Source organism: Macaca mulatta, chromosome X (assembly GCF_049350105.2).
Source record: "Macaca mulatta isolate MMU2019108-1 chromosome X, T2T-MMU8v2.0, whole genome shotgun sequence".
In the NCBI taxonomy this organism is placed as follows: domain Eukaryota; kingdom Metazoa; phylum Chordata; class Mammalia; order Primates; family Cercopithecidae; genus Macaca; species Macaca mulatta.
This window is the reverse complement of record NC_133426.1, coordinates 99,037,403-99,051,475: the sequence shown is the minus strand read 5'-3', so window position 1 is coordinate 99,051,475 and position 14,073 is coordinate 99,037,403. Positions and strand designations below refer to the sequence as shown.

The 14,073-nt window shown below is 37.9% G+C and overlaps 1 protein-coding gene and 1 pseudogene across 2 annotated transcripts in view; one reads left to right on the top strand and one right to left on the bottom strand.

Moving 5' to 3' along the window:
* Nucleotides 1-13,037, bottom strand: part of TAC4 (tachykinin precursor 4) — a 44,989-nt gene extending 31,952 nt beyond the window's left edge. Inside the window, 1 exon segment of the mRNA XM_077988413.1 lies at nt 12,874-13,037. Coding sequence (XP_077844539.1) covers nt 12,874-13,037 — 164 coding nt within the window.
* On the top strand, nt 12,873-14,011 carry LOC698305 (peptide chain release factor 1-like, mitochondrial pseudogene; annotated as a pseudogene). Its single transcript, XR_001442040.2, has one exon. The product of XR_001442040.2 is annotated as a peptide chain release factor 1-like, mitochondrial pseudogene (transcript).
* Nucleotides 14,012-14,073: the final 62 nt, after the last annotated feature.

The following is a 14,073-nucleotide window of genomic DNA, read 5'->3' as shown; positions in this document are numbered from 1 at the left end:
TCGGTGCCTAGTTTCACTCAGGCACAGTGTTGCCACAATGGCAGCTTGTTGGCTGGAGCAGGCATGGGATGCTCTGTGCCTGCTAAGGTCTTGACGCAATGGTGGGACAGGGGAATGGGGTGCACTGCAGGCAGCAGCAGAGCTAGGTCAGGGTACACACACACGTGTGCTGGTGGGGCAGGGAAGGTAAAACTCATGCATACACACACTGGCAAAGGGATGTGGAGGATTGCAGTGGGCCTGGAGAAAGCTGTAGTATGGGGAGTGATACGGCGGACCGGTGCATGGCTGTGGTGCCGCCCCATTGGAGCTCTCTGCCAGTCAGGCACAATCCACCAGTGCAGGAGCTACAATGCAGAAACCCTGGGCACCCAAGGCTGCCCTGAAAGCAGGCATTACCAAGCTGGGGCCTCAGTAGAAGCCAGTACAACAAGGGATACTCAGGCCAGACTGGTTCTGTCTAATGGGCAAGACTGCTCAGCAGAATTTAGGTTTGACAGCTCTCCCAGTGCTAAAGTCTTCTATGGCAACAAGTTGAGCCTGTGAGGGATGGGCATCCCTGGCCATGCTCCACTACAGATGCTCCCACACTAAACCCTCTGGGCTCTGCACTGGCTGGAGTTCTGCCCCTACCATTTCTCTAAGCAGCTTTCTCTGCCAACTCAAGTGTCTATAGTTGTAGAGGGGTCTATTTCTGCCAGGATTCTAGAGGTCTGTGGGGAGAGTGGGCTGCTCCTTGGCACTTCAAGTCATTGGCTGCCCCAGAGTCACTAGGAGCCCAGAATGAGTCCCTGTGTTTGGTAGTGCCATGCAGGATTCCCAGCTTCCTCCCACTTCAGGCTAGCTTCTGTGTCTTCCCTCCATTCACTCTCCAAGCCTTCCCATCTGAATATTTGTTAGGAGTGCACCAGTCATCCCCATCCCTCTGTGGGAGCTGTTCCACGTGGCCAATTCTACTCAGTCATCTTGCTCAAATCCACCAGAAGACTCTATAAAAATATATGCTGAGTAATTACGGTAGGATCCTTGTTTCCAGCAATTCAACTTTTAGGCATTCAATAGAAATGACAACGTATGTCCATGTAAACACCTGTACACATATGCTCATTATAACTGTATTATAAGAGCCAAATACCTCAGCAGCCAGCCCCCAACCAGTACATGAGACAATTCAAACTCCCATTTTTTAATTTGATACATACTTTCTTTTTTCTTTTCTTTTCTTTTTTTTTTTGGTGAGGGCGGGGACGGAGTCTCGCTCTGTCGCCCAGGCTGGAGTGCAGTGGCGTGATCTCAGCTCACTGCAACCTCCGCCTCTTGGGTTCAAGCAATTCTCTGCCTCAGCCTCCTGAATAGCTGGGATTGCAGGCGCCTGCCACCACGCCCAGCTCACTTTTTGGTATTTTTGGTAGAGATGGGGTTTCACCATTTTGGCAAGGTTGGCATTGAACTCCTGACCTCGTGATCCACCCGCCTCGGCCTCCCAAAGTGCTGGGATTACAGGTGTGAGCCACCGCGCCTGGCTTGATACATACCTTCATTGAAATGTTGGTAAAATAAATGTGGTGTCTTTAGTGGGATAAAAATTTCACACAATTTTTAGATATGTATGTATATATGTGTATATATATACACACACATACAAATACACCCACATATATATTCATATTTATACATATATACTTTATACATAAAAGATGTTGACAAAATCAGTCAAAATTGACATAAGAAGTCTATTTTGTTCATTTATTTTCAAGATCTATAAATCATTTTACTGAAATTCAACAAATAACACAACAGTCTTTCTAGGTTGGGGGCCACTCTCTGCAAGCCATTTCCCACACTCTAGAAGCACAGATCTTGCACAGTATTTTTTTTTTAAAGTTACCTCTATATAGAAATCAGACTCTGCCACGACACCATCATGAACTATTTACAAACCTTCACATTATAGTATTCCTTTTATGCTTTTTCCCTCCTTTCTTTTCATACCCAGCGGCTCCAGTACTTTCCCTTGACTCATCCTGAAGGGGTGGAGGTTACTGTAGGGGAAGGGGTGGTAGGCTACTCATAACTACTGGCACCAGCCTTAGGATGTTGTCCCTTACCACAAGGTGGTGAATAGTCTCCTCCCAATTGGAGGGGTGGAGGACTTGGTGCAAAGACATGGGGGATTAGACAGAATAGGTGAGTTGGAGTAACTCCCTATAGGCACAAGCATCTGCAGCCTGTCCTGACCCCAGCCTGCACCCTCTTAACTCCTCAACTGGGGATGGGGGAGCAAAAACTAGTTGCAGTAGGGGGATCAGCCCAGCCCTGGGTAGAAGGTGAAGCCCCTGCCCAGTCCCCACTCCTATCAACAGCCAGCAAACTGTCCATCCATCTGAAGGCGGGAACAGATGGCAGGTAGGTGGGAAGAATCAGGCTGGCACTGCCCCCAGCCTCTGTACAACACAGGAGAAATTGAAGTAGCAAATGGCTGAAATGCTTTGACTAGGGGTTAAAAGGGAAGTGAAGGAAACGAAGTTCCTACTTGTATACAGCACCCACAGCCTAGGGGCTGGAAGAAGGCAGACCTTGCTAGTAAAGTGCTATAGCCTCTAGCAGGGTTAGGCCCCAGGCAAACTTGGAAGAAAGCAGACCAGGCAAGGAACCAGGTACTGGGCATTCCTGACTGGTATATGCCCTTCCATGCTTCTTGCAGGGGTGGCTGGGGAGAGTAGGCGGATAACTCTGCCATTAGCCTTCACCAGCCACCAACCACCTCTTGTCCGCACACAAACCAACACCCAACCAATACCGCAGGACTGATCCGCTCACAGCTGAAGGTAATGTGCCAACAGAGGTTACTCAGAGTCGTGGCCCCAGCCTGGGCTCCTCAATGGAAGCCACACCTTGAGCCTGGGAGTTTCTTGCTGGAGCAGGAGGTGCTATTGTCTGCTACTTCCCAGGCTCACACCTCATAGAAGATCACAGGGAAATCCATGTGGATTGCGGGGGTGGGGGTGGTGGTTCCAGGAAGTCTATTTTACAGTTAAATAAAACTGAGTAAAGCAAATAATAATAAATAAAAACAATGGACTATCATAAGTGACTATTTTATTATAAAATATTGTAAATTTGGTATATTAAAAATGCAAGATGAAATTTTTCCTACTTTGATAGAATAACTGGTAGTGGACTTGACCTCCTTTCAGAAAAAGTTATAAAACTAGAAAATACAGATAAAATACTGTTTGCAGACATTGGCAAACATGCAGGATAGAACTGTAATCAGTGAAGGAATAAAAGGAGGTAAGCACCACAATACCCCAGACAGAGAAATAGGAAAGGTAAACTCAGGAAAACACCAGTAATCTCCCTGGATTGAAAAGACCAGAATTGAAATTTTGGAAAGTTTAGATGGCTAAACTTTGGAATTTGTGGAATAGAGTACCAGAGTTGAAGAAATAGCATGGAGGAAGAGCTTCACAAATCTGCATAGAAAAGCCTTTGAACTTTTTGCTCAATAAAAAGCTGTGCATGCATAAGATGAAATTCCACGAGGTAAGACATAACTGGAAAGTCCTGACTTGAATCATTCCCAGAAATTACACAGGGTGGGGAAACATTTAAATCCTGGCCAATCAGGTTGAAAAAACTCTTTGTATGATAGATTTTTCAGTAGAGAAGAATTAAACTGATCTGTAAGTAACTTAACTGTTTGTCTAAACATAATTCAAATCTAGTTAATGTAGGACAACAAATTTAGACATTCAACACCATAATATTCACAGATATCTACCATACAGTAAATTATTAAATATGCAAAGAAGCAGAAAATTATGATCCATAAAAGTAAAGTGATGGAGAAACATATGCCATGCTAACAACACGAACAAGAAGAAAGCTGCAGTAACTATATTAATTTCAGACAAAGCGGATTTGAGAGTAAGGAAAAATCTCGACAGTAAAGAAGGGCATTACATAATGATAAAATAACCAATTCTCCAAGAAGATATAACAATTCTTAATATGTATGTGCTTAACAACGAGCATCTAATATGTAACTATGTCTCAAACAATGAGTCTGATTTTGTCTCGTAGAAAGTGTGGCAGGATTTGGGTCCAAATTAACACTTGATATTTTACTTTTCAGACTCTTGCTTTTTTCCAGTCTTAGCATTCAGTTAGCCAGTAGCATCAACCCCTACTATTTACTCCACGTGGGTGAGGTAGGGCAGGACTTTATGGCTATTTCTGTTCCATGGGGTTTTAAATTAATACTAAACATTCCTATGTCTTCTTAATATGTTAAAATACATTCTCTATCATATTTATGGTGTGCATGTGCAAGTATTTTAAAGAGAACTCACGGAGTCACTAGAATTGAAATGCCTCCTCAGCATTTAACCTTTAGTTTTCGTCAAGATTTGAACTACAGAAGTTTACCTAGGCAATCTCTTCCTAGTCTATAGCACATGCAGCTGGTTTTATAAAGCAAATATTCAAATAAAATTTGTTATATCTTCTCTGAAATACTTCACAATAGACACTTCTATAGCATGTAGTTAGAAAAAAAAAAGGGGGCCTAAATGAAAATCAATGTACTCTTTAACATTCTCCTGAGACATTTTTATAAACAGATATTAAAAGATCCTAAGATGGTAAGTGTGTGATAAGTATGTGTGTGCATGTAAAAGGTAAACCTTTTGGACTTATCTGTTGTAGATTTAAAAGGCAGGCTCTCTCTAACACACACATACACCCCCATACCCACATACACTCTTAGGTTTCATGCCACAATATTGTCATCATTAGCCTGTGTGCAAGCTAAGCTATGAGGGAATCAATATATCCTTGAGAGATTGTACTTATTTTACGCTTGCTTCTTCTGCTATCTTCATAGGGTTTGTCCTGAGTGTTCTATAGAATTTATGAATTATCTATTTCATATAAATATGAGCTAATTATTTCTTTTTCTTTTTTTTTTAATGGAAACTGTTGAGAAATGTTTCCAGTTTTGTGGGTACGATGAAAAAAAAAAAAGAGTATAGCAGAACAATGAGAAGTTGTATATCAAAGCAAGGTAACTGGTATTATTGCGTCAAACAAAATTCTCTTAGTAAACGGGTATTGTCTTTGTGGTAAGCATGTGGCATTAACAATGAGAAAGGGCAAGTTAAAATATGTAATTAGTTATTGAACCAAAGTATGAAACAATGTGTCCACACAAATTTAAGGGATAGATTGTCTGTACTATGCAATTTTGTTCCTTAAGTGTAAAGAACACAAAAATGATAAAAATGTTAATCTTTGTAACCATTAAAATCATGCTGTTAGTGGTTTCTTTTAGAAATAATGGAAGACCTGGTAATCGTGGCCTTGTATTTTCAAATGGAAATAATTAACTGCAGCAGAGCAGCAGTGGCATTTTGGAAATGAAACCATGATCTTTGTAGTAAAATATAGTTTAGCGTTATTTCCACCACTCCTTATTACATTTCTGACACTGAAAGATTTTTAAATCACTTTTCGGCATAGTATCATGAACCAATTAAAATAAAAAGATGCTGCTGATAAAAGTTAAGTAATTATTTGGAGGATGAACTAAATATTAGGAAAAATATCAATTTGAAGTTTTCACAAGCAGGAAAAAAGTGCAAGAAGTAATTGCTAACTTTCAAGATCGCAATATATTATGGATCACAAAAGCACTACAAAATTTTTAAAAACTGTCCATTCAACATTTGCTATAAATTATAATAGTCACATGATTATTTCTGAGTCTTCATACATCAATGACCATTTCATATAATGCTTTCAGGCTATTGAAACATAGAAAATACAGTGTGTTCATGAAAAGATTGCATTATTTTATTGTGGAAGAAACTATGGGAATGTTTAGCTATTTGTCCCTTGAGTATGCTGCTCCGTCCCACATAAGCTCCTTTCTATCCTTCAAGCCAAGTGTTTATATTAACTTTGTCCTATCAACAATTTCTATCTCTTGTTGTTCATTGATATATCATGTTTCTCATTTGAGAAGAATTAATATGCAGTATTCATTCAGTATATGGAATATTTCATGTTATTATTGTTCCTTATCATTGAATATCTCTTGTAATGTTCCTGGGGTGAACAGCCAGGGTAGTAGTGAAATAAAAATTGGCTAATTACTAACAGCTCAGATGGTTGAAACTCGTGGTTGAGATGATTATCTGTGTAGCTTAATTGTGTGCTCTCCTTGGACCTCCTTCTGTAGGTAATTGAAAATCTGCTATGTTATTTCTTTAGCATAAACACTATATTCAGCTGTTAAATCATGTTGCCAAACTTCATTTTTTGTTTCTTGCTCTTAAAAGGGAATGCTAGTAGAAGAGGTTTGTTGCAATGTAACTCAGTTCAGTTGTTTAAGTGTGTTTTTCAGATGTAAACTGTTTAGGTGATTTCTGAAACTAGGTGACTCAAAAGTAGATTTTTATAATACCATGTCAAAATTACTGCATACCTGCTTTAAAGCAAAAGAACATACTGCATCTTGTTTTAGAAAAAAACTTTTGAAACAATAAGTACTCTGAGCATCTAAAAGGACAGTTTAAGCAAATTTTTTTTTACTTTAAAAATTTATGCAAAACGTCAAAACACAGCTGCTTTTCCTCAGAGATTGAATACTATTTGGCTGTGTATTCCTTGGCAAGTTATATAAGTTTGGGTTTCCTTGAACCATTAGGATTTAATGACAGCTTCTTTATACCACATTCACTTTAGGGAACAAAATCCCTCGAAAGTACAGAATTTGGGAATGCCAAGAAATCATCTTTCCTTGAATATAGCTACCAATTGATGAACCCAGATCTTTCTGTTATATCATCAGTACTTTATCAAGCTCAAATTACACTAAATTACTGTTCAAATCATCCTAAAAGGAGACACTAGCTGTCAATTAAATAAACCGTTAGGTTTAACGTAAAATGAGTTACATGGGCACGATTAATCAGTTTTCGTCTTATTGCTGAGCTCTATCTGATTTCTACAGCCATTTTGCCAAAGTAATTGGTGGATTTTATTACGAAGACTGGACAACTCCACTTTTAGTTTTATGTGTTATTTTATTTAAACAGTGTTAAAATGCATAGATATAACTAGGAGGTTAATAGAGACAATATAGAATTCTTAATGGATGAATAAAGTACAGAAAAATGTATAATAATCTCAGATTCAAATTTAGAAGTGTTAAGAAAATTGTAGGTTAATGAGAAACTAATACATAATACAACTTTGCATGCTTAGCTATATTTACAATGGAAAAATTATGTGAGGCCATGAGATAATACTGCTGGAATTTCTACTATGATTACTTTTATTCTTTTAATACCTATTTTCTAATTGTCTATACAATGTACAGGGCACCAGGTTTATAAAAAGAAAATATACAGTTCCTATGTATTAGTCAAAATACATGCATATGTCATCATAGCAGATAACCCCACTAAACTGCAAGAGATGGAAAAACGATTCCCCTGTGTTCCCAGAAACAGAGGAAAACGGAATAAACGTGGCCACAGAAGTTCATGCAGGATTGCCCTCTTGTTGTTACCAAATGTGTGGTTCTTTCTCCTTCCCTCATGTAGAACACACACTATTCATGTTAAACTCCATGCTTTATAGGTAATGTATGTTGTCAATATCATAGATAGGTTCTTGGAAACTGCAACATTAAGTGAAACAACATACAGCAGGTCCTTGAATAACATAATGGGGAAGATAAAAAAATGGTTATATACATTGTTTCATTTAATGTAGCTGTTTCCATGGACCTATCAAAGACATAAAGTGAGGACTTACTGTAATAGTCTTGTAACCACCCAACAGATTCACCTTGCCCACTGTCTAGACGGAGCTGTTATATTAAGACAGGGGAGCTGCAAGAGAGAAAGAGTAATTCACATAGAGCCAGCTGTGTAGGAAACCGAAGTTTTATTATTACTGAAACCAGTCTCCCTGAGAATTCAGGGACTGGAATTTTTGAAGATAATTTGACGGGAGTTCTGACTGTCAGGTTGGAGATGAAATCTTAGGGAGTCGAAGCTGTCCTCTTGACCTGAGTCAGTTCCTGGACGAGTGGCCACAAGACCAGACAAGCTAGTTGATTAATCTGGATAGTGTTTGCTGGTACATTGAATGCAACGTCTGCAAAATACATCAAGCAGTGATCTTACTTTCACAATAGTGATGTTATCTCCAGGAGCAATCTGGGGAGGTTAAGAATCTTGCAGCCTCCAGCTGCATGATTCCTAAACCATAATTTCTAATTTTGTGACTAATTTGTTAGTCTTGCAAAGGCAGTGTAGTACCCAGGCAGGAAGGGAATCTGTTTTGGAAAAGGGCTACTATTGTCTTTGTTTCAAAGCTAAACCATAAACTAAGTTTCTCCCAAAGATAGTTTGGCCTACACCCAAGAATGAAGACAGACAACTTTGAGGTTCGAAGCAAAGTGGAGTCAGTTAGGTCATACCTCTTTCACTGTAAAAATTGTCTCGGTTATAATTTTTACAAAAGCAGTTCTGATATCTTTAGTAGTACAAAATTAGTAGAATGCTGTGGTCTTGAAAATAAAGAATCAACATTATTATGTCAATTTTCCTTGAGTTACCTAAATGTAAGACTATTCCAATAAAAATACCATCAAGCATTTTTATGAACCTAGGTTTTAGGATTCATTTGGTAAAACCAACAAGTAAGAATACTTAGGAGGATCTTGAAAAATAGCAATGTTGATAGGAGGGTAAATCCTACCAAATGACAAAATATATTATCATGTTTATTTTATTAAATCAGTAGAGTATTTGCATATACATAGATACATGAATCAGTGGACAAGAAAAAAAAGTCAAGAAATAAAAAAAAGTTATATATGACAAATATGACATCTCACAACAGTTGGGAGAAAAGATGGGCTTTTTAAATTAGTGGTGTTGGAACTACACAACAGCAAAACACAAAAGTCAAAATTTGATCTGTTCCTCACACCATACACCCTGATGTGTTTCAAGTAGATCAGAGGTTGAAAAGATTGAAAAGTTAAATCAAACACAATACCAGTAGTAGAAGGCAAGGATGCTTTAATCTATTACCTGTGAGAAATGACTATTTTCTTCTTAAAATTCAGATACTGTAAGGGAAAATACTAATAAATTTGATAACATTTAAAAAAACTTTTGTCAGAAAGAAAACACCATCAGCAAAAAAAAAAAAAAAAAATTAAAAATCATATAAGTTACATAACAGAAAAATAGTTAATATCAATAATATACAAAGAGCTTGTAAAAAAAGAGAGAAGAAATAGCAACAGTCTTATAGGAAAATAGGCGTAAGATAAGAGCATATTAGCCATAGCTAAACATATGAAAATGTATACAACCTCACAAAATATATTAACATTAAAATTACATGGTGATTCCATTTCTCAGTTATCAGATTATTAACAATTCTAAAGCTTGACACAAATCAAAACTTGGCCTTACATTTTTTAATGGAAATAATTAACTGCAACAGAGCAGCAGTGGCATTTTGGAAATGAAACCATGATCTTTGTAGTAAAATATAGTTTAGCATAATTTCCACCACTCCTTACTACATTTCTGACACTGAAAGATTTTTAAATCACTCTTTGGCATAGTATCATGATCCAATTAAAATAAAAAGATGCTGCTGATAAAAGTTAAGTAATTATTTGGAGGATGAACTAAATATTAGAAAAAGAATCAATTTGAAGTTTTCACAAGCAGGAAAAAAGTGCAAGAAGTAATCGCTAACTTTCAAGATAGCCATGTATTATGGATCACAGAAACACTACAAAATTTTTAAAAACTGTCCATTCAACATTTGCTATAAATTATAATAGTCACATGATTATTTCTGAGTCTTCATATGTCAATGACCACTTCATATAATGCTTTCAGGGTATAGAAACATAGAAAATACAGTGTGTTCATGAAAAGATTGCATTATTTTATTGTGGAAGAAACTATGGGAATGTTTAGCTATTTGTCCCTTGAGTATGCTGCTCCGTCCCACATAAGCTCCTTTCTATCCTTCAAAGTGTTTATATTAACTTTGTCCTATCAACAATTTCTATCTCTTGTTGTTCATTGATATATCATGTTTCTCATTTAAGAACAATTCATATGCAATATTCATTCAGTATGTGGAATATTTCAAGTTATTAATAATTCACAGTTGTTCCTCATTATTGAATATCTCTTGTAATGTTCCTGGGGAGAACAGCCAGGGTAGTAGTGAAATAAAAATTGGCCAATTACTAACAGCTCAGATGGTTGAAACTCATGGTTGAGATGATTATCCGTGTAGCTTAATTGTGTGCTCTCCTTGGACCTCCTTCTGCGGGTAATTGAAAATCTGCTATGTGATTTCTTTAGCATAAATACTATATGCAGCTGTTAAATCATGTTGCCAAACTTCCTTTTTTTTCTTGCTCTTAAAGGAGAATGCTAGTAGAAGAGGTTTGTTGTAATGTAACAGTTCAGTTGTGTAAATGTGCTTTTCAGATGTAAACTGTTTAGGTGATTTCTGAAGCTAGGTGACTCAAAAGTAGATTTTTATAATACCATGTCAAAATTACTGCATACCTGCTTTAAAGCAAAAGAACATACTGCATCGTGTTTTAGAAAAAAAAAACTTTTGAAACAATAAGTACTCTGAGCATCTAAAAGGACAGTTTAAGCAAATATTTTTTGTTTTACTTTAAAAGTATATGCAAAACGTCAAAACACAGCTGTTTTCCCTCAGAGATTGAATACTATTTGGCTGTGTATTCCTTGGCAAGTTATATAAGATTGGGTTTCCTTGAACCATTAGGATTTAATGACAGCTTCTTTATACCACATTCACTTTAGGCAACAGAATACCTCGAAAGTACAGAATTTGGGAATGCCAGAAAATCATCTTTCCTTAAATATAGCTACCAATTGATGAACACAGATCTTTGTGTTATATCATCAGTACTTTATCAACTCAAATTACACTAAATTACTGTTCAAATCATCCTAAAAGGAGACACTAGCTGTCAGTTAAATAAACCATTAGGTTTAACATAAAATGAGTCACATGGGCATGATTAATCAGTTTTGCTGAGCTCTATCTGATTTCTAGACCCATTTTACCAAAGTAATTGATGGATTTTATTATGAAGACTGGACAATTCCACTTTTAGTTTTATGTGTTATTTTATTTAAACAGTGTTAAAAGACATAGATATGACTAGGGGGAGATTAATAGAGACAATATAGAATTCTTAATGGATGAATAAAGTACAGAAAAATGTATAATAATCTCAGATGCAAATTTAGAAGAGTTATTTTCTTAATAGAGACCAAAATTCAGATTCTGTAAGAGAAAATAGTAATACATTTGATAACATTTAATTAAAAAATCTTTTGTCAGAAAGAAAACACCATCAGCAAAAAAAAAAAGAAAAAATTATGTAAGTTATATAACAGAAAAATAGTGTCAGTAATATACAAAGAGCTTGTAAAACAAGAGAAGAAAACAGCAATAGCCTTATAGAAAATAGGCATAAGAGCAGAGCATATTAGCCACAGCTTAAACATATAAAAATGTATACAACCTCACAGAATACATTAACATTAAAATTACATGGTCATTCCATTTCTCACTTACCAGATTGTTAACAATTCAAAAGCCTGACCACAGAGTTTTGTTTGTTTGTTTGTTTGTTTGGCAAAGCTATGGAAAAAATAGGCAATCTGAACTACAAAAGGGTACAACCTCTTTGGAGTAAAATTTGTCAAGATGTAACAAAAAGAGTCTGACTCAATTTTTTGTAATGGACAGCAGACAACTTTTAAGCCTCACCACTCCCACTTGCCCTTCCACACACATCTGGGCAAGCTGATGAGGAAGCCTGTGTGCTCTTACCTTTGATATCAGTAGGAAGTTCAAAACACACAAGTGCTAGCCCCTACGCAATAATTCTTACCCTAACCCCACTCCCAGCTACCATAAAAAACAAACTAGTCTCCTTCCTCCAGTTTCTCAAGCCATCCTTATTTATGTTTGAAACGTTGCCCTGTTCTTGTCAGAAAAACTCATTGTGTGATTAATAGAACTTTTTATACCATCTTGGTGCATATGTGGCACCATCAGCCTTGATATCCAAACCAAATTTTGGGTGAGGGTCCATCACATTTTTGTGGGACGGCTGTGATAGGGTTGTCTAGAGGGATAGAACTAATAGGATATATGTATATATGAAAGGGAGTTTATTAGGAGACATGACTCATACAGTAACAAGGTGAAGTCCCACAATAGGCTATCTGCAAGTTGAGCAGCAAGGAAGCCAGTAGTGGCCAAGTCCAAGTCCCAAAAATCTCAAAAGTTGGGAAGCTAACATTGCAGCCTTCAGTCTATGTCTGAAGGTCCGAGAGCCCCTGGCAAGACGCTAGTATAAGTTCACGAGTCCAAAAGCCAACTAACTTGGACTCTCATGTTTAAGGGTGGGAAGCATCCAACACAAAAGAAAGATGAAGGCTGGGAGACTCAGCAAGTCAGCTTCTTCCACCTTCTTCTCCTGATTTTTCTAGCCACACTGGCAGGCAATTGAATGGTGCCCACCCACATTGTGGGTGTGTCTTCCTAAGAGTGAGTCTTGCTCTCCCAGCCCACTGATGCAAATGTTAATTTATCCTGGCAACACCCGGAAACAATACTTTGCATCCTTCAGCCCAATCAAGTTGACACTCAGTATTAACCGTCACAATGGCCAAACACATTTATTTACTTTTGACTCAGAGTCCACTTCTAAGAATCCATCTCAAAGTCATCTAGCAAAAAAAATATAAAAATATGGGCGGTCCCGGCTTCTGTGGGGCGCTGCCCGGTGGCTCTGGCCCCGCGGGGCCATTGGCCCAGCCCGCCGGCCCCTGAGCTCCAGTAGCCCGCCGCTGCAGGAGCTGTTCGCCCAGGGCGGGCCCTTGCGGACCTTCCTCCAGCGCCAGGCGGGGTCTGAAGCCCATTTGAAGGTCAGGAGGCCGGAGTTGGCGGCAGTGATCAAACTGCTGAACGAGAAGGAGCAGGAGCTGCGGGAGACCGAGCCCTTGCTGCACGATGAGAATGAAGATTTAAGGAAACTTGCAGAGAATGAAATAACTCTGTGTCAAAAAGAAATAACTCAGCTGAAGCATCAGATTATTTTACTTTTGGTTCCCTCAGAAGAAACAGATGAAAATGAACTGCAGGAGTTGGAGGTCAGGAGGCAATGTTGTTTACTTTAGAGATATTTGTTATGTATCAACAATATGCTGCATTTAAAAGACGGCATTTCGAAACCCTGGAGTATTTTCCAAGTGAAATAGGTGGCCTTAGACATGCATCTGCCAGTATTGGGGGTACAGAAGCCTATAGGCACATGAAATTTGAAGGAGGTGTGCACAGAGTACAAAGAGTGCCAAAGACACAAAAGCAAGGCCGCATCCATACTAGCACCATGACTGTAGCGATATTACCCCAGCCTACTGAGATTAATCTCGTGATTAATCCGAAAGATTTGAGAATTGACACTAAGCGAGCCAGTGGAGCTGGGGGGCAGCATGTAAATACCACAGACAGTGCTGTCCGGATAGTTCATCTTCCAACAAGTGTTGTTTCTAAATGTCAACAAGAGAGATCTCAACTGAAAAATAGAGAGCTGGCTATGACAAAGTTACGTGCCAAACTGTACAGCATGCATCTAGAAAAAGAAACAAATAAAAGACAGAATGCTAGAAAAATTCGGATTGGAAGTAAAGGAAGATCAGAGAAAATAAGAACATATAATTTTCCACAGAACCGGGTCACAGATCACAGAATAAGCAAGACACTGCATGATCTTGAAACTTTTATGCAAGGAGATGATCTACTGGATGAACTTGTACAGTCATTGAAGGAATACGCCGATTATGAATCTTTAGTAGAAATTATTTCCCAAAAAGTTTAAGTTGATTTGTTATTTATAGACTTTTGTAGCTTAGAAAAATTCTACAGCACATCCACATAGGGTGAAAATACCCTTAT